This window comes from Anastrepha obliqua, chromosome 5 (assembly GCF_027943255.1).
Source record: "Anastrepha obliqua isolate idAnaObli1 chromosome 5, idAnaObli1_1.0, whole genome shotgun sequence".
Lineage (NCBI taxonomy): Eukaryota > Metazoa > Arthropoda > Insecta > Diptera > Tephritidae > Anastrepha > Anastrepha obliqua.
The window spans coordinates 47,423,043-47,441,052 of record NC_072896.1 but is presented as its reverse complement, the minus strand read 5'-3'; the positions used below and the strand labels follow the sequence as shown (position 1 = coordinate 47,441,052).

Sequence of the window (18,010 nt, the reverse complement as noted above, 5' to 3'; positions counted from 1 at the left end):
TAAGTAGTGTTTATTTTCTTATAAAAAATTACAGTTCCCAATACTTTTGTTGGAACCCACTTACGTGCTTAGCTCACATATATTTTAATAACAATCGAACACATCTGGTTAAGGCAATTTGTGTTTAATTTGATGCATTTAAAATAATATACCTATCTACAATATTTTCATATATTTTACACATACATAGAGTATATAAATGTATGCTTTTAGCATAATGTTAGTGAAATGTTCATTGTTAGTCGTTAAAATATATATGATTACAATTTATTTTTTTGGAGGCTTCATATAACCCTTGGACCGCATAAATCGTACTATAAATGGGGTGGCGCCCAATGTAATGCTTATTCGTACCGGCGCAAATACTTTGTGTATGGCATATGCAATAACAAAAGTGCTGGCACCAGTCGTAATTTTATTCGAAAGCGCTGTTGATGCTAAGCCAAGGCGTTCTAAAATTGGAACAATATCTATTCCTCTGCAAAAAAGACAAGAAAACATAAAATTAATAAAAATGTTGATGATTAAATTGAAAATTTAAAAGAATCTATTTTTATAAAGAGGTCCTTATGAATATTTGTAAGCTATTAGTTGGGTATAACATGAGCATATTAGTAAAAGGAGAAGCTTTTATGAAATTTATTAATGATGTGTTATAAAAATGTGCATGTATGTATGTACACCTGTGCTCAAAACAATGAGAGCACGACGAATTACAATATTTTAAATATTTTCTGTGTATTCAATTTTAGTTTTATGTTTTTCTAAAAGTACAGCCGTTGAAAAATACTTAAGAACGATACCAAGTTCTCTTCATTTGAGACTTTTGTCAAAAAATCATTTAAATGTTTTGCATATTAGGTTTTAAATTTAAAATGTTTAAATCTGTATCAGTCTTTTTATTTAAAAACATTTTTTTACTTCAAATAGAAAAGTTAATACAATTCGAAAATACTTAAGAACGTGCCAGTCGACCGTGAAGCTCTGCTTCTGCCAATCGAAGCACAACTGTTCTTTTCGCTATGGGTTTTTTTAGATGAAAGAAAATTTCCCGATGAATATCAGCCGTGCCCTTCCTGGTATCCTGTTTTGGCAATCTAACTATCGTCCTACAAATCTGGCTATTAGGATTTCGTGCTTTCCTTGTTTTGGGAACGCGTCCTGCTCTTTTAGAAAAATATTTCTGCTTAGAAAAATATTTCACTCATTAAAAGGCATCGTTTTTAAAACGTTTAATTGGTCTTTTGCAACTCTATGATTACTTTTCGAAGAGCTGGAATGCAATTATTCCTTTTCGACATTATTGAATCGTTTCAATTAAAGTAAAGTACTGTAAAATACTTCATATATTTTATTTTTTATTTACTTACCGGATACATAATAAAACAGAAAGTAATACAGAAAATAATTCACAAAATATTGGACGAAGACCGAATAGTTCTTAAGTATATTTCTCGCAAAAATATCAGTGCTTCTACTAAATCACAAAAATCAATGCGAACCCTTGAAGAGAAATAGATAAATGAACGCGTTTCAGTGAATGTAATTACAGCAAATATATTCAAGCACAAAAAGTACCGTTACGGCTCCGTGCTCGATAAAAAATGCGTATATATGCTTGCCAACGCATCGCTGTTAAATATTTTTCAAAGACTGATATTGCATTCTGCAACAAAAGCCATAAAATTCAAAGCTTTAAATTTTGTACAAAATTTAACAAGCTAAGTTTAAATTTAACAAATTAAATACATTGTCATCAAAATATTAAAATTTGTAATCAGGCTCCTTAGAAAACTTCAAAGCATGCAGTTTTATGGTGCATTCAATTTTAGTATAATGAAGTGTAGATTTTTACGTTGATTTTTGAGGAAAAGAAAATGGAACGAAAGTGCAAGTGCATTGTGCCGCATAGTACAAGGTGGCGCAGAATTAATCATCAATTTTGTTTAAAAAACTTTCTTACAATTTTTTTTTTAATTATTGGAATTCTATAATGTAATTAACATCCATAACATTCTTCTTCTTAATTGGCGCGATAACCGCTTACGCGATTTTGACCGAGTTTAACAAAGCGCGCCAGTCGTTTCTTTCTCGTGCTAACCGGCGCCAATTGGACACACCCAGTGAAGCCAAGTCCTTCTCCACCTGATCTTTCCATCCATAACATTACACTTAGTTTAAAACTAATAATTAATTTTCAATTAACAAAATTCAATTTCGAATCATACAATATTGGCAACTAATAATACGTTCACATATAAGTAGATGATCTACTTTTTCACGCTTAACTCAAAATCCGTAATTAAAAAGCGCGATTTCCCATACAAAATTTGAGATTATAAAATAATCCTAAATAGTAACGATACTTTTCGACCAAAGCAGTATTGACAGCTGATTGTCAATTTTGCAGCTAATCTGCCATATGTGAACGGGCAGATTAATTTGGTGGATTTATAGGTGATTAATGCATATGTGAACGTATTATAAGCCTTAAAGATTTTTTTCTCTTTAATCTTCTTGTAACAGATCCTTCATCACAAAGTACGGAAGCTTCTGCATTAATGCGCGTGAATCTGATACAATTTTTATAATATAGCTAAATCCTTGTGCAAATCTTCGTTACACACATACCAGGGAGCTTTAACGATTCTTTTGAATGTTTTGTTTGGGCAACGCTGTATAACATCAATATGAGTATTTGCGGTAATCCCCATAATTGAAGGCGTTAGGTCCGTTTGTTTGAGTTGACAGCTCAGCTCAGAATTTCTGCCATATTACCATTGAGCTTTTGCATTTTTAAACTCTGTTCAACAGCTTTGATTTTGATGTACTCTTTTCACATGAGCTTTGCATCCAAAGTCATGCTTTATTACTTTCCTACTATTCTATTGTATGGGTTATTCCATGAATTTGATCGGTTGTGGAAGCTAAATTTATGGGTATAAAGTCTCTGCACGTGATTATGGATTTCCAGCGTTTGGAGAGCAGCTTTTCGAAGAGTTTACGCATTACCGCAAGCAAAGCGATTGGCCGGTAAAATGTTACTTCATTTAGAATTTTTCCTGGTTTAGGTACCATTATTATTTCCGATAAAATAACATTTTGAATGATGGAAACTTTGTCGCGCTTCCTTGCTAGGCAGTACAGCTGTCTAGTTCATAACTGTCAAATTTGATTGAAGTACGACGCCATTTGAAAAATTATAAATCTTCCAATAGGGTGATTCATTTTGCGCCACCTCGTGCATACACGCATGCATATGTATGTCGGGAAATCCTGAGTGGGTAAAACGACATTTTTAAATTTTATGTGGAAAAACATTTTACCCACTCCAAAGTATTTTAATAAATTCTCTTAACTTTAATTTAATATAATACTTGTAAACAAAAAACATGTGCGTGCTTAACAGTTTCCATGTAGCCTTCACAATCTCTAAATTTTTGTTAACTTGAATTTGAACGGTAACACATAATTTTGAATTTTGTATTAGCTGCATTCTCTTCCAATCGACCTTATTGATGAAATAAACTCATCGAAGGTACAAAAAGGATTAGAAGGGCCATAAGCACAGTCTAGTTATCACTGCACTGCTTAGGAATGTAAAAAACTTATCTGTCGCTTTTAGCGAACTTTTACTGGGGTTCATCGGGGAATGTGCTAATATTGTTGATGTGTATATCCACAAGGGAATGATTGTAAAATAAGGATACAAATTATAATTGAAAACTGTTGGTATAAGACATTTTCTAGTTTGTTTCGCTTACCCAGAAACTAGTAAATAACAAGCTCCCAGCGATGCCAATGATATAGTCACATGAAATATTATTACTGTGGATCCATAGTCTTTGAACGCCTTTTTAAGCTGCTCCTTTTTGCTTAGAACTGTAGGTTGTTTATCTCCTTCGACTTTTGTACAATAATGACGTTTTTCCAAACTTGGCATTATATTATTTTTTAAAAGTGTGTTTGTTGCTGTAGCTGCGTACTCTAATATGGAATTAACGTGCAATGACGCATTTGTTTTAGACTATATTAAGTATAGAGTGAGTTCAGCGCAAACCATGCCCAAATAAATACAAACATACTACATATATAATATATGTACATACACACACATGCAAATCGTATTATAACAGTTCCATACCTTTTTTATTAATATTATAATCCTGGTCATATGTCATCCAGTTAGAACGCACATCCTTGCGCAAATTAGTATAATGGGAGCTGTGCAAGTTATGCGACATGAATTTACCCTCTTGAGACCATTGCCCTCCAGGCATATTTAAATGCGAGAACTTGTTCATCCCACCATATGGATTGGGCACATTGCTTTGCATAACTGCGTTGAGACTCACCGCGCCGAAGCAGTCATAAGATTGTATATGAGGATCTTGCTGACCATAGCTGTCACTCAAAGTGTTGTTTGTTGTTGCAGCTGAGTTGTCTGCCGTTATGTCTATTTTGGATAAAACCGATTGAGCTTGTTGTGAAAGAATCACAGGACCATTTATATCCCGAGTACGATTTGGTGAAAAACGCGTAGACTCAGCTGGATCGATGTTGTTGGGTAACGGTAATGTAGCAACTCGTGCATTATTCGGACAAACAATAGTTGTATGCAATTGCCTTAATCCAGTATGGGCTTGAATAAAAAGAAAAAATATTTATTAGTAGCTTTAGTATCTCAATAACAGCATATCAAACGTTACGCAGCTAAATATAAAAATGATTCGAGCACAAATTGCTTTGCAAATTAACGCTAAAAACGAAAATAAAAGCTCGCTTGCTGAAAGAACGTCATAATCGAAAAAATCGAAAATGCGATAAAAACAGCTTCAAAGATTTCAATTTCCTATGCCTCCCTAGATAAAAGCAAAGTCACGTTTTCATTAGAGTTTTAGCTGCCTTGTGCGACTCACAGTAATTTGCTATTATTACTTGAATTATAAAATCTTGCTAGAAAAAACCAATAATGAGGTTCGATAGAACCAATAAAATGAGAAAAATTGATTTAAGCTTTCAATAAATAAAACAATATTCATAAATAGTCAAAATTTCGCGCGATTTTTTAGTCCAAATTTTCGTGTGTGACGTTTTTTTTAATATACTTTGCATATATAAATTTTACGATAAAACAATATTTTCATAAATATTATGAATTATAAAACCTTACTTAAATGCGTCCTAGGTTAACTATGGAGTTATACACACTATACACTTTTCATCAACGATATTTCAGTACAATAAGCAAATACGGTCACGAAAAAACGTTGTTTTTGTTGTTTAAGCAGTTCACTAAATCCTGCCAGTGCGGTGTAGTCACTGATCGTCAGCGTCTAGCTGATCTAATAGTAGATCTTCGAAACGTACAGTTTCACAGGTTGGGTCCCTAGGGATAGGGGTGTTAGATGAGTGGGTTTAAGAGGACATATGAATAGGTGGTTAGTATCGTGCGGTATACCTTTACATACCAGACATAGTATATTTAGTATATCGAGATCGATTCTGGATAAGTAGGAGTTTAACCCGCTATACAATATCCAGATCGTAATGGAGCCAAAGTTACGCGAGTCTCACAAGGCAGCTGAAGCTCTTCGTCTGCAACAGGTACTGGTTGGTGGTCTCGAAAAATGGCAAACGATTGTCGACCACACAGATAGTTCGCGGACCAACCGTCAGTCCCGACGGGATGGTCGACTGTTGGATATTATTTAGTAGCGTAAAGTGGCTGATTGTATTGGAAGCCTTCGGTAAGTCTAATGCTACTAGGACAGTCCTCTCGCAGGGGCGGTTTTGGTTGAGCCCGTGGTTGGCCTGAGTGTTTATGGCGGTGAGTGTTGGTACTGTGCACTACCAAGCTGATGTGTCAGATGTTTTGTGTAGTCTTTCATTCTCATTACAGCCGGTTCTACTAACAAGAGCTGTCACCCTAGTAAACTAACCCTGTCTAGTGCGCCTCGACCCTCGTTTATCGTGAAAAAAAAGTAATTTTGTACGCTTTACCTAGAGGTTCCCTAGGTTTTTATAGGTTGGGACTTCCATAATTAGAATGATAGGTCCTTGCTTTTTATGGAAATATGCTTTCGATAAGTTAATAAATTTACTACAATTAAGCCCATTATCTAGTATCAACTCAAAAATAGTTGGCATACAAATACATGCATTTACCATATTGAGATTATAACAGCGATTGTTATCAAATGCATTTGCATGCGTATTTATGTATGTGTGTAGACATGTACACTACATATAAATACATTTTATTTTGGCAATGACAGCTGTTTTCCCCCTTGAATAATAACTAGAAAAAAACGAAGATGGTTTTCGTTACAAGTGGAACAGTTATTAATAATTATTACTCTGTTGAAAAATAAATAAAATAGCATGCAAGAATTCTTCCTCTTCTTCTAGGCCTTCGTATGTTCGCTGGATGTTCGCGATTACATACAAATGTTACATTGTTCTTAGCCATATGGTTGTAAGGTCATATTATTAATGATTTCATTGAATTCTGTGTCTGTTACTCGCTTCTGTTAAAATCGGACAACAAATTCTTCAATTACGAGTATAAGGTTTTTAATTATTCGAAAATCTGATCTTTGACCCCTAACAACTGAAATAAAATTTTGCTGTTTAAATAGATGAAATAAGCGGATAACGTGCACGTTCTGCCCGTTAGGACGTAGTTGCATTTACTTCAAGCAACAAATGTTTCAAACCCCACCCCTGTGCATAATTCGTTAGAAGACAAATTCTTTGGAATAAAAACAAGAGAGAAATTTTATTACCAATGGTAGAATAAGAAAAATATAGAGAACTGATATATGATACTATACATATACGTGGTCAGCCATATACCATTTCTATCTAAAGTTGGATCAATAAAGAAGTCAAGACACGGAGAATGGGTTAGTTGCATGGCATTTCCCGTGAGACTTTGCCAACTCCAAAGTTCGAGTTCGCCATATCGGTTGATCTTAATTTGTCTACATCGTAGGTTGAACTTCATTAGAATTTGTTTTAATCTTCATAATTTTCCTTCCCGTGAAATATCCAACTTATTTCTTACGAAATTGCATCTTTTTTACAATGGAAAAATATGTACATATGTAGATGGTGGGACAAAATGAAAGAATGACTATGCTTCACTTAGTGTAATTAATATGGGTTTATTGAAATGCCCTTCAAATATACCAAAGCAGCCCGGCCACCGCACACAATCTTTCATCAAACAAGTTAAAATTATACTCACTATAAACACCATTGAATTCTTTTCTGAAGCTTAATGAATTTATTGCACTCAGCCGATTCACTGAAGAAGCAATACCTTTTGTAGTAAACATTTTATGACTTGTCCCGAAATATATAATACAATGGATAATGTTTATTTAAGACGCAAAATAAACTCCAAAACTGAATATATATTTTCCAAACAACAAAAATTGTGAAATGCAGATGTTGCCATATTGGTAGTTGAAGAGCAAATTGCCATTACACGCTGTCTTCATCAGCGTTCAATCAATGCATACGATCAGTCAAATTTATAGCAATCAAAGAGTTATCGTAGAGATATTGATGTGAATAAGATTTGAACTTAAAAGGTTTTTATAGTAAAGCACTTATTCGCCCTCTTGTATTGCAAATGGTATTAAGTAAAAAACTTAATACATTAATATTGATTTTGTAGAGGAGAAAAAAGGTTTCTGTATTTATAAAAATAGCCATGCATCATTTTCAATCAATTATTTTGTAGCACGTACTTCAACAGTTGCATAGACTCCCGGATCCTTAATATAAATATATTGACGGTGTTCAAAATCCCGTGCATGAAACACCAAATATAGAGAACGTTTTTTATAATAGTGGTCGCCCCTAGTCAAGCCTCCAAGTGTATCTCCGCCATGAAAAAAAAATATCCCTTCGGAGACGGCATAAAACTATAGGTTATATATTGTACCTTAAGTCTGATTCTATCTACTCTATTTTTGATAATCGTTTGAAAAATCGCTCGAAAAAGTTAACCTGTATAACCATTTACACTAGTGATTTTTGTCGTGCGTTTTAGAATCGCATAGAAAATCCATCCGTATAAATGCCTCTTTATTAATTATGATAATGTTTAATTTTCAGGCACTTATATTTAAAACCGTAAATTCAATACTTACATATGTATAAACACCTTTTTGGATCGAATTAACAAATCGACGCATTTTGAATGCAAACATTTTTTCTACATCGGTATCAATCTGAAGTCGCGTTGAAATTTGTTCACATTTGTGAGTTGAAATAGCAAAAACGAAATTCGTAGAAAATGGGGGCCTCACCTTAGGTCTATTCAGTTTTCAACTATAGTTAAAAAAATATTCCTTTATGCTCTAAGCTCTAGTCCACTGCTCATGTTACTTCGTTGCCCATGAGCAACGACGTATTGTATTCCATTAACCTCACTTTATATATTTTTATTTCATTTCAAAGGAGCACATGTAAAATAAAATAAATTGCTTAGCTAATTTGCAAAGAAAATATGTTCGTAGCAGCACAGTGGAATTATCGCCGACAGATCCCACATCAGTTTTTGCAGCTACCTTTTAAATCTTCCCATATGCCTATTAACGAAAAAATTTAACGCTTCTCTCTTGGGAGAATAGTATATGTTATTTTCCAAATCTTCTTATTTGCTAATTCTTACTGGCTTTTTTAAACAAGCACACAGTCCACACAATTTTTGTATTCAGTTTACAGGTCATTGGGTACAAAAATATAAAAATATTCTTTCTACCGACATAAGATGTCGCTTTGTATGACACATCGCCAGATGTCACTGTTTTCGTTAGTGGCCAAGACAGGGATAAAAGTGAAATTTCAGTGCAACTACGGAAAATTGTTTTGATACACGAAAAAACAATAAACTGCCCTCGTCAAGTTTTTATTATCCACTGTCTATGATTTTAAGAAAAGTGCATTTTACATTTAATCTATTTTCAAATAGATATCATTTTAGAGCTTTGTTATTGCTCTTGAATTAGGGCTGCTGCAGCAAACCGCGGCAGCAGCTTAGCGGGATTGATTAGTTAATTTGCTAAAGGAGGCTGTTCAGAAGAGAGGCGATATCATTGTGATGAAATGGTGTCAATACATTAAGCTGAAAGATTTGGTGTGAGGCATAAGGCCGAAAACTTGGTGGGAAACCAAAGTAAGACAGCTATATTAACCAGAAGCGATTTCGGGAACGGCCTTGCCCCGCCCTATATACACAAGATGGGTGGTGACGCAGCGATTCGTCGTAGCGCTACACTTGCATCTACGCACAATGAGATGGGTACAATGGCACACTTGATGGAAGGACAACGCGATACTGAGGCATACCGTACAAGTAGACAGGGAAGTGGACTATTGTCGTCAAGATTTGCTTGCCTTCGTTGTTGTGGAAATGTTCTATCATACCTTGTACGTTTACGCAACACACCAGAAGAGTTGGAACAGAGATATAAATCTCGGGAAATCGACAAGTTTTTGGAGAAGGAGAAGCACACCTTCCGCCGACAGGTAAAGATCTCGACTCAATTTTATGTAGGTATATAAAATTAGACTGGCGATAATTAAAAAGTCAACAAGTTATAGTTACTTAAGTAATTCTCATACATATTTTATAAATTTAGGTGAAACTATTGCTTTTGGGGGCTGGCGAATCAGGAAAATCTACTTTTCTCAAACAAATGCGTATAATACACGGAATTAACTTTGAACCCGAACTAATTCGCGAATACCAATATGTGATATATCAAAATGTACTACGAGGTAAGTGAAAAACATTTATTTTTCTTCCATCAAGTATGGATTTATATATTTTTTATTGAAGGAATGCAAGTATTGATTGACGCACGTCAAAAACTGGAAATCCCTTGGGAAAACAACGAAAGAGAAAACGACGCGAATTACGCCAAATTAATCGAATGCTGTAATGTAGAAATCGACAATTTTATACAGTGGGCTCCATACATCCGTCGACTGTGGCAAGATCGTGGCATAAGGCGTGCCTATGAAAGGCGAAGAGAATTTCAAATTGTAAGTTTGCATTTGGTTTTAAACAAAAGGATACATGTAAAAATTAATTTCAGAGTGATTCTGTCAGTTATTTCCTGAATGATATTGACCGCCTTGCTACGTATGACTACGTGCCGACACACAAAGATATTTTACACTGTCGGAAAGCAACCAAAGGAGTTTATGAATTTTGTGTAAAAATACAAGTAAGTGAAATGTTTGCTTTTATTAATATGTTTTTTAATGGAAATGGCACAAAACATTGAAAGCCGAAAAGTGTGAGACTTGCCTTTCGGCTCACCCACTATAAACCCACCCCAGCTCCGTTTTTCTCCCACCGGACAACCGTTAAGTAGTACTTCAAGGAAGGGGAGCGGCCTATTGCCTCTTCATTAAGACCAGCGGACCTATGTTCTGACTCAGTCATAACATCCACTAGGTTATCAGCCGTAATTGGCTTCCCCAACGTAGTGCTTAGCTCCTCCCTTTCGAACGCAAATCGTGGACAGACAAACAACACATGTTCAGCGTCTTCTGCAGTTGGTGCACAATAAGAACAGTACGGGTCGTCTTCGTGCTTAAACCTATATACTATGAATAGGATTTAATTAATATTTGTACTTTCATATTTGCATCAGAAAGTCGAAATTAGTCTGTCTTTCCATGCATTTCATTCAACAATATCATGAGATTGCGACCACTAATGAAATGCATGGAAAGACAACTCATTTGTCAATTCGGGCCGCTTTTCTTCAACTGCGTTGTTAATTATTGTAATTTAGTTAGTTGTTCAATGTAGACATCAGAAATGATCGTTCGGTTGGGTGGTAAGAGTTCGAAGTAGACAATTCCTTTGTAATCCCACCAAACTGATAACAAAACCTTTTGGTGAATATCAGCTTTGATGTTGTTTGAGTTGGTCACCTGGCCTGCTCCATTTTCTGCTTAATATTGTTGTAAACAACCCATTTTTCATCGCCAGTTATCAGTCGTTTTAAAAATGGATCATTTTCATTACGTTTCTTTATCAAATCGCAGCTGTAAATGCGTTGCGTTAAATGCGTTTCTTTCAGTTCGTGAGGAACTCATGTATCGAGTTTTTGAACATAGCCAAGTTCTTTTAAGTGATTTTCAATACATATATGTGATACATTAAGCTTCTCTGCAATCTCACGTGTTGGACTGTGACGATCCGAATCGATTATTGCTTTCATTAGGGCGTCATCAACTTCAACTGGACGACCAGAGCAATTTCCATCTTTGAGTGAAATATCACCAGAACGAAATTTGGCAAACCAATTCTGTCACTGCCGTTCTTTTAAGGTTTCGCTACCATAAACCGCGCATAACTTTTATTGAGCTTGCGATGCGGTTTTCTCTTTGCGGAAATAAAAAAGCAAAATATGACGAAAATGTTCCTTTTGATTTTCCATTTTTCAACGAACGCTTATTTTACTGATTGACAGCTGAATTGCCAACTGTCAAATAACAAAATGTGTTTCATATTTGTACTACGTCTGCAAACCTAAAAATTCAACTGAAGCCATCTATGAGTGAAATCCGCAATTACTTAGTTGCCAACCGGATAGTTACCTAACGTCTGCAAGTCTATTTTTCGACAATGAACTCGATTCGCAGCAGTTAAAATAAAAGCAACTTTATTTTTTGTTTGTCTATACCTACAATATTCTCACGCTTTTCGTCTATTATTGCTGACATATGTATCTGTGTGCATCGCCCTGAAAATTTGTTCTAATTACTGAAACGGCCAGAATTTATATCCGGCCAACCACCAGTACTCCAACAGCATCCCCTTAAAATACGGAAAATATTATATAAAGGGTGTTTTTTTTAGAGGTTAGGTTTTCAAGATGAAATAAAACATATATAATTTAATGTTATGGCCAAGAATTTAGCTTTATTATAAAGATAAGGGTTTGCCATTATGCTTTAAAAATGATTTTGGGCAAGTGGCCGCCGCGGCTGGCTCGAATAAATTCCAGCCGAGAGGCCCAATTTTCGACCACTTTTTGCAGCAATTGGGGCCGTATGTCAGCAATAACGCGCCGAATATTCTCTTCCAAGACGTCAATCGTCTCGGGCTTATCTGCGTAGACAAGCGACTTCACATAGCCCCACAAGAAATAGTCCAGCGGTGTTATATCGCACGATCTTGGAGGCCACGCCACAGGTCCACGGCGCGAGATAATGCGCTCACCAAAAGTTTCCTTCAATAAATCGATTGTTGCGTTGGCTGTATGACATGTAGCGCCGTCTTGTTGGAACCAAAGGTCGTCCACATCAACATCGTCCAATTCAGGCACGAAAAAGTCATTAATCATGGCTCTATAGCGCTCTCCATTGACTGTAACATTATAGCCGGCTTCATTTTTAAAGAAATATGGACCAATGATTCCCTCTGCCCATAGAGCACACCAAACAGTGACTTTTTGAGGATGTAATGGCGTCTCAGCAATGGCTTGTGGATTATGTTCACTCCAAATGCGACAATTTTGCTTATTGACATACCCATTCAACCAAAAGTGAGCTTCATCGCTGAATAAAATTTTCTTCGATGCGTCGCGCGAACCGAACCATTATTTTCGTAATAAATTTGCACGATTTGCAAACGTTGTTCAGGTGTAAGTCTATTCATTATGAAATGGCAAACCAAACTGAGCATAAATCAAGTGACAGCTGTCAAAAAGGCCATCTACGAAAAAAGTAGTGCCAACTTGAAAACCTAACCTCTAAAAAAACACCCTTTATTCTGGTATAACAATGACAAAATATGTTGTTTTTTCTTATTGTACTTTAACAATCTTATTTTCATCCCTTATCTTTGATGTAGATTTTCTATAACAATGCCACATTTACAACAATTTTTTATGCATTTATTTCGTTTTAGAACATTCCATTTGTGTTTGTTGATGTTGGTGGCCAACGTACTCAACGACAAAAGTGGACCAAATGTTTTGATTCGTCAGTGACATCGATAATTTTCTTAGTCTCCAGTTCAGAATTTGATCAGGTCCTTGCTGAGGATAGGTAAAGTATAATACAAGAAAATCTATTTATAAGGTGTTTGAAGTATTTAAAGTTTACTATATATTTTTTCGCAGAAAAACAAACCGACTGGAAGAATCGAAAAACATATTCGACACAATCGTTAACAATAATACGTTTAAGGGAATATCTATAATATTGTTTTTAAACAAAACTGATTTGCTTGAGCAAAAAGTACGCAATCCAGAGACTGATATCCGCTGGTTTTATCCTCAATTCAGCGGAAACCCACATTCGCTGCTCGACGTGCAGAATTTTACTTTGCAAATGTTTATGAGTGTGCACAAAAGTCCACAAAGCCGCATCTATCACCACTTCACCACTGCCATAGATACTCGAAATATTAAAATTGTCTTCAATTCAGTTAAAGATACAATATTACAGAGAAATTTGAATGCCTTGATGTTACAATGAAATTGGGCAGGTAGCTAAAAAAAAGTTCTACTGATTTCTCTCACGTCATCGGCGTATTTATACAAATAAAGTATGAGGAAGTTAAACAAAATCATATTGTTGGCATAATATGGCTAATATCAAGATGTATAACAGTACCATATATGCTGAGAATATAGTGCATATATTACTGTTACATTGATTGAGAAAACATAAATCCCTACTAAATGCATTAAAGGTACATTTTCCAAAAAGTGCTGCTGCAAGGGCAAATATGAAGATATCAGTGTAAAGTTTTTTAATGTATATAAATTTTTTTGCATATATATTTATACGTTTACACCTACCGTATATAAGAATGGAATGTATTCATAAACTTTATAAATATACTGTATTTATATTTAATTTTATTTTTGCGTAATGTATAAAGAATATCATCATATTTGTTAACATTAAAGTGGACGATATTATTCAGAATATAGCACAAAATATCAGTATGAAGAATAAGCAATAAGTGCGAATTTCGTCGCAATTTATACATACATACATACATGCATATACAAACAAAAGAATGCACGTACATATATAAAAAAGTTGACGTAACAGATTTTACAAATTTCTACTAACATTTACGAATGAAGAAATATATTTTTATATACATATATTCTTACACAGAAAAATATTATCCACTCTTTAACAAATTAACTATTCAACCAAGGTTTATTGTGATCCATGTATTTTATCGCTTTACGAATCGATCAAATAAATTGTCCCTTTAATATTTAAAATAAAATAAAAAACTAAGGTATCAAAATATTTTTGTTGTTGTTATTAACGATTTTTTAGTAAATTTTAATGAACTATCGACCCACAACATATTTTTTGATTTATTTTATGAAATCGGCGCAGACTACTTCCAAGTAAAGGGTGATTTTTTAAGAGCTATAGGAAAGTTTTTCAAAAAAACACGTAAAATTCAGAAAAATGCATGAAATGTTTATTAAAATCGGCAGTATAGTCCACATGATTTAATATTTGAAGATTATTTCATGCAAATGTTGACCGCGACTGCGCTTCAAATGGTCCATCCGCTTAGTCCAATTTTGGCATACTCTTTCCAATGTTTCGGCCGGTATCTCACATATAAATGCTTTAATGTTGTCTTCCAATGCGTTAATTGGGGCAGGCTTGTCTGAATAGACATAAGCTTTAACATAGCCCCACAAAAAATAATCTAAAGGCTTTATATCGCACGATCTGGGTGGCCAATTGACAGGTCCCGAACGTGAAATAAAATGTTCACCGAATTCGCCTCTCAAGAAGTCCATTGTTACGCGTGTTGTGGTGCATGAGGCACCGTCTTGTTGAAACCACATGTCATGCAAGTCAATCTCTTGCATTTTGGTCAAAAAAGTTGGATATCATTTCATGGTAGCGCTCACCATTCACAGTTACGTTACGATTCGCAGCATCTTTGAAGAAGTACGGCCCAATGATACCTCCAGCCCATAAACCGCACCAAACTATGACCTTTTCTGGATACATTAGTAGCTCTTGCAATTCTTCTGGCTGATCTTCACTCTAAAATCGACAATTCTGCTTATTTACGTACCCATTGATCCAAAAATGAGCTTCGTCGCTGAACACAATTTTTCGATAAAAAAGTGGATCTTCGGCCAACTTTCCAAGAGCCTATTCACCAAAGATTCTGCGTTGCGGTAGGTCGTTCGGCTTCAATTCTTGCACCAGCTGTATTTTGAAAGGCTTCACACCTAAATCCTTTCGCAAAATTTTCCACGTTGTTGAGTAACAGAGGTCCAATTGCTGCGAACGGCGACGAATCGATAATTGATGGTCATCATTAACACTGGCCGATACAGCTGCGATATTTTCTTCAGTTCTACGTAAGCGTGTTGGTGGTTTGATGTACAATAATGTAAATTTGCTTCTAAATTTAGTCACAATAGCTCGAACAGCCGCTTCAGTGGGTCAGGTCCATTTTTGGCTCAATGGTTACGTCAATAAGCAAAATTGTCATATTTGGGTTGAAGAGTGACCCGAAGCCATTCAAGAACAATCCATTGAAAATACCGTTTGGTGCGCCCTATGGACTGGAGGGGTCATCGGCTTATATTTCTTCAATGACGAGGCTGGCGTCAATGTAACAGTGAATGGCCAACGCTATCGCGCCATGATAAACGACTTTTTTGATAGTCCGTGATCTCTACAACATTTGGTTCCAACAAGGCGGCGCTACTTGCCATACAGCCACGCAGCCCGTAAAATAATGGATTTACTACGTCGTCTTTTCGGTGAGCAATTTATCTCTCGTCTCGGACCAGTTGATTGGCCACTAAAATCGTGGCCACCTTTGGACTTTTATTTGTCTGGGTATGTAAAGTCTAAATGCTTTGTGGATAAATCAACTTCAATTGAGGCGGTGGAAACTTACATACATTACTAAAGTTATTTACGAAATACCGACCGAAGTCTTCCAGCGAGTCATTTAAAATTGGTTTTTACGGATGGACAAATTACGGCGTAGTTGCGGCCAACACTGGAAAGGGATTGCCTTTAAAATATAAATCTCATGAGTGGTTCTATTTATACACAAAAATAATAAAGATTGCCTAATCCATCCTAAAGCGGATTTGGTAGGCTAATCACCTACCCTGTCAGAAATCAAATAGACTAACGAAACCACCGCAAGACAAGTTTTATCGAGGACCTATGCTTCCGAGAGGAGTGAACAAGGAAAAAAATTCCATCCTAAAATCCGCTATCTCTAAATTTATCACCCTTTATTGCAAAAAAATTTAAATTAAATTAAATGGCGGAGCTACATGGCTCCGCGTGAATCAGATTTTCCAGGAGGTACCGAAATATTTATCTATATTAAGTAAATTAAGACTTTTTGAAGTTTGATTAGTTAACTAGAGAGTGACGTAGAAAATTTGGGGGAAAAAACATTTTTTATGCAAATAAGGGCACTAACCCATTTTTTTAAATAAAAAAGTTAGTTAAAAAAAGTATAAAATTCAATTACATTCATCCATCAAAAAGGTGCTCTTAAAGAAAAAAATCGATTTTATTTTAAATTGCAGATTGGTCTTAACCCTTAAATTAATATAGTTCGAGATGTATTGAAAGAATGTTCGAGTCCAATTAGGGCTTATGAGGCTTTGATAGAAACAGGCAACATGTTTGAAAGGAACAGAAAGTGCATTATTTCAACAAAATATATGGGTAAGTCTCGATTAAGTTATGTGGTTTCCATGAGAGGGCACATATGGGCGAGAAATCAAAATTCGTCCCTTGTGACACCAGTGACACCCGTACAGGAGGGTTATATTTTTGGGGGTTTTGGAGAAGACCGATTAATGACTACTTACGATTCTGTTAACAGTTTCGTGGTAACAGATGGGTATATCTAAGCGTAGAAAATAGTAAGAGCAAAGATGTCTAAATCTCAGAGCCGCAAGGGCAGGACAGCAAAGGAGAATGTGGTGAGATTATTCAACCTCATCGTCCAGACATGCTGCAGAAATGGCTCGCAGAAATACTAAGTCTCACCACATGAATAACTAAAAGGCAGTGTCCTGAAAGGATATCCACGAAATTCGAGATCAACTCCGATCCACTCGTGAGCAGAAGGATCTCGCGACATTGCACGTTAGTGTACTTACCCCGCGCTCGCTTAGTTGAGGCCCACCTTTCCTGGAGCAGATTACAAGTTCTCAACGGTACCACAGTTCCCTCATTTTGTAGAGAAACTTTCGCGCGGCTCCTCTGTTTAGCTAGCTCATTCAGCAGTTTCCCGCATGCTTCAGATACCCAAATGAGCCTAGTGTAGAAGTATTCGGTTTCGGTCGAAAGGAAAATCATACTAAATGTTTATTTCCCTCACAGTGATTACACAAGTATGGACCCAATCAGCTGTTTCCCTGATTGCGGCTACTTTCGAGTAGAACACACTGCAGAGGTAATTTGAGCTCCTAGGAGGGTATGCAGTAATCATGATTATCAGATTTCAGATTTACCAGGTTTACTCTTTAACTATGGTGCAAAAGAAAATTGTGAAGGAACTTTGGCTGTCATGTCACTTAGAGATTAGGCAGCCGAATTCTGCACGATCATTTCACCTACACTTACTCGTTCAACAGAACGAAGTCCAGATAGCAACGGAGTAGCATGAACGAAAACTGTGTTGATTTTCTTTCGTATACCACTAACACAATCGTATAGCATTTCAGATGCAATTCACACACTCGTCCAATCAGTCGTTGTTCAGATGGCAACAAAGTGTCATTGGCTGATTTTGTTTGTGTATCGTTAGTGATATCAGTTTTTTTGTAAACACACCACAAGTGATGTCAGTCCATCAGCCGAATAAAGATCTGCTAAAGAGCTCACCTTTAAAATCTGTTCATCATGGGCATGCAGTGTGACTTCCTCCATCTTATTAATCGACGTCGTCCTCTGCAAAGTGTTTCACAAGATGAATACT

At 35.8% G+C, this 18,010-nt stretch overlaps 2 protein-coding genes across 4 annotated transcripts in view; one reads left to right on the top strand and one right to left on the bottom strand.

Moving 5' to 3' along the window:
* LOC129247844 (uncharacterized) overlaps positions 1–7,451 on the bottom strand; it is a 78,625-nt gene extending 71,174 nt beyond the window's left edge. The window contains exons 1-4 of one of the 3 annotated variants that reach the window (XM_054887191.1): positions 7,253–7,451; positions 4,145–4,642; positions 3,765–3,987; positions 257–478 (exon numbers count right to left, since the gene is read on the bottom strand). In XM_054887191.1, coding sequence (XP_054743166.1) covers positions 268–478; positions 3,765–3,987; positions 4,145–4,642; positions 7,253–7,343 — 1,023 coding nt within the window. In that variant the 5' untranslated portion in view covers positions 7,344–7,451 and the 3' untranslated portion in view covers positions 257–267. Of the gene's footprint in view, positions 1–103; positions 479–3,764; positions 3,988–4,144; positions 4,643–7,252 lie in introns of those variants that run through there. The other 2 variants (XM_054887190.1, XM_054887192.1) reach the window with 2 other exon arrangements.
* A 1,390-nt stretch (positions 7,452–8,841) lies between these two features.
* Positions 8,842–14,319, top strand: LOC129248317 (guanine nucleotide-binding protein subunit alpha homolog). The gene is made up of 6 exons (XM_054887815.1): positions 8,842–9,546; positions 9,660–9,798; positions 9,860–10,065; positions 10,119–10,250; positions 12,953–13,092; positions 13,167–14,319. The coding sequence occupies exons 1-6, from the start codon at positions 9,259–9,261 to the stop codon at positions 13,522–13,524; spliced, it is 1,263 nt and encodes a 420-aa protein (XP_054743790.1). The 5' UTR covers positions 8,842–9,258; the 3' UTR covers positions 13,525–14,319.
* The last annotated feature ends 3,691 nt before the right edge of the window (positions 14,320–18,010 follow it).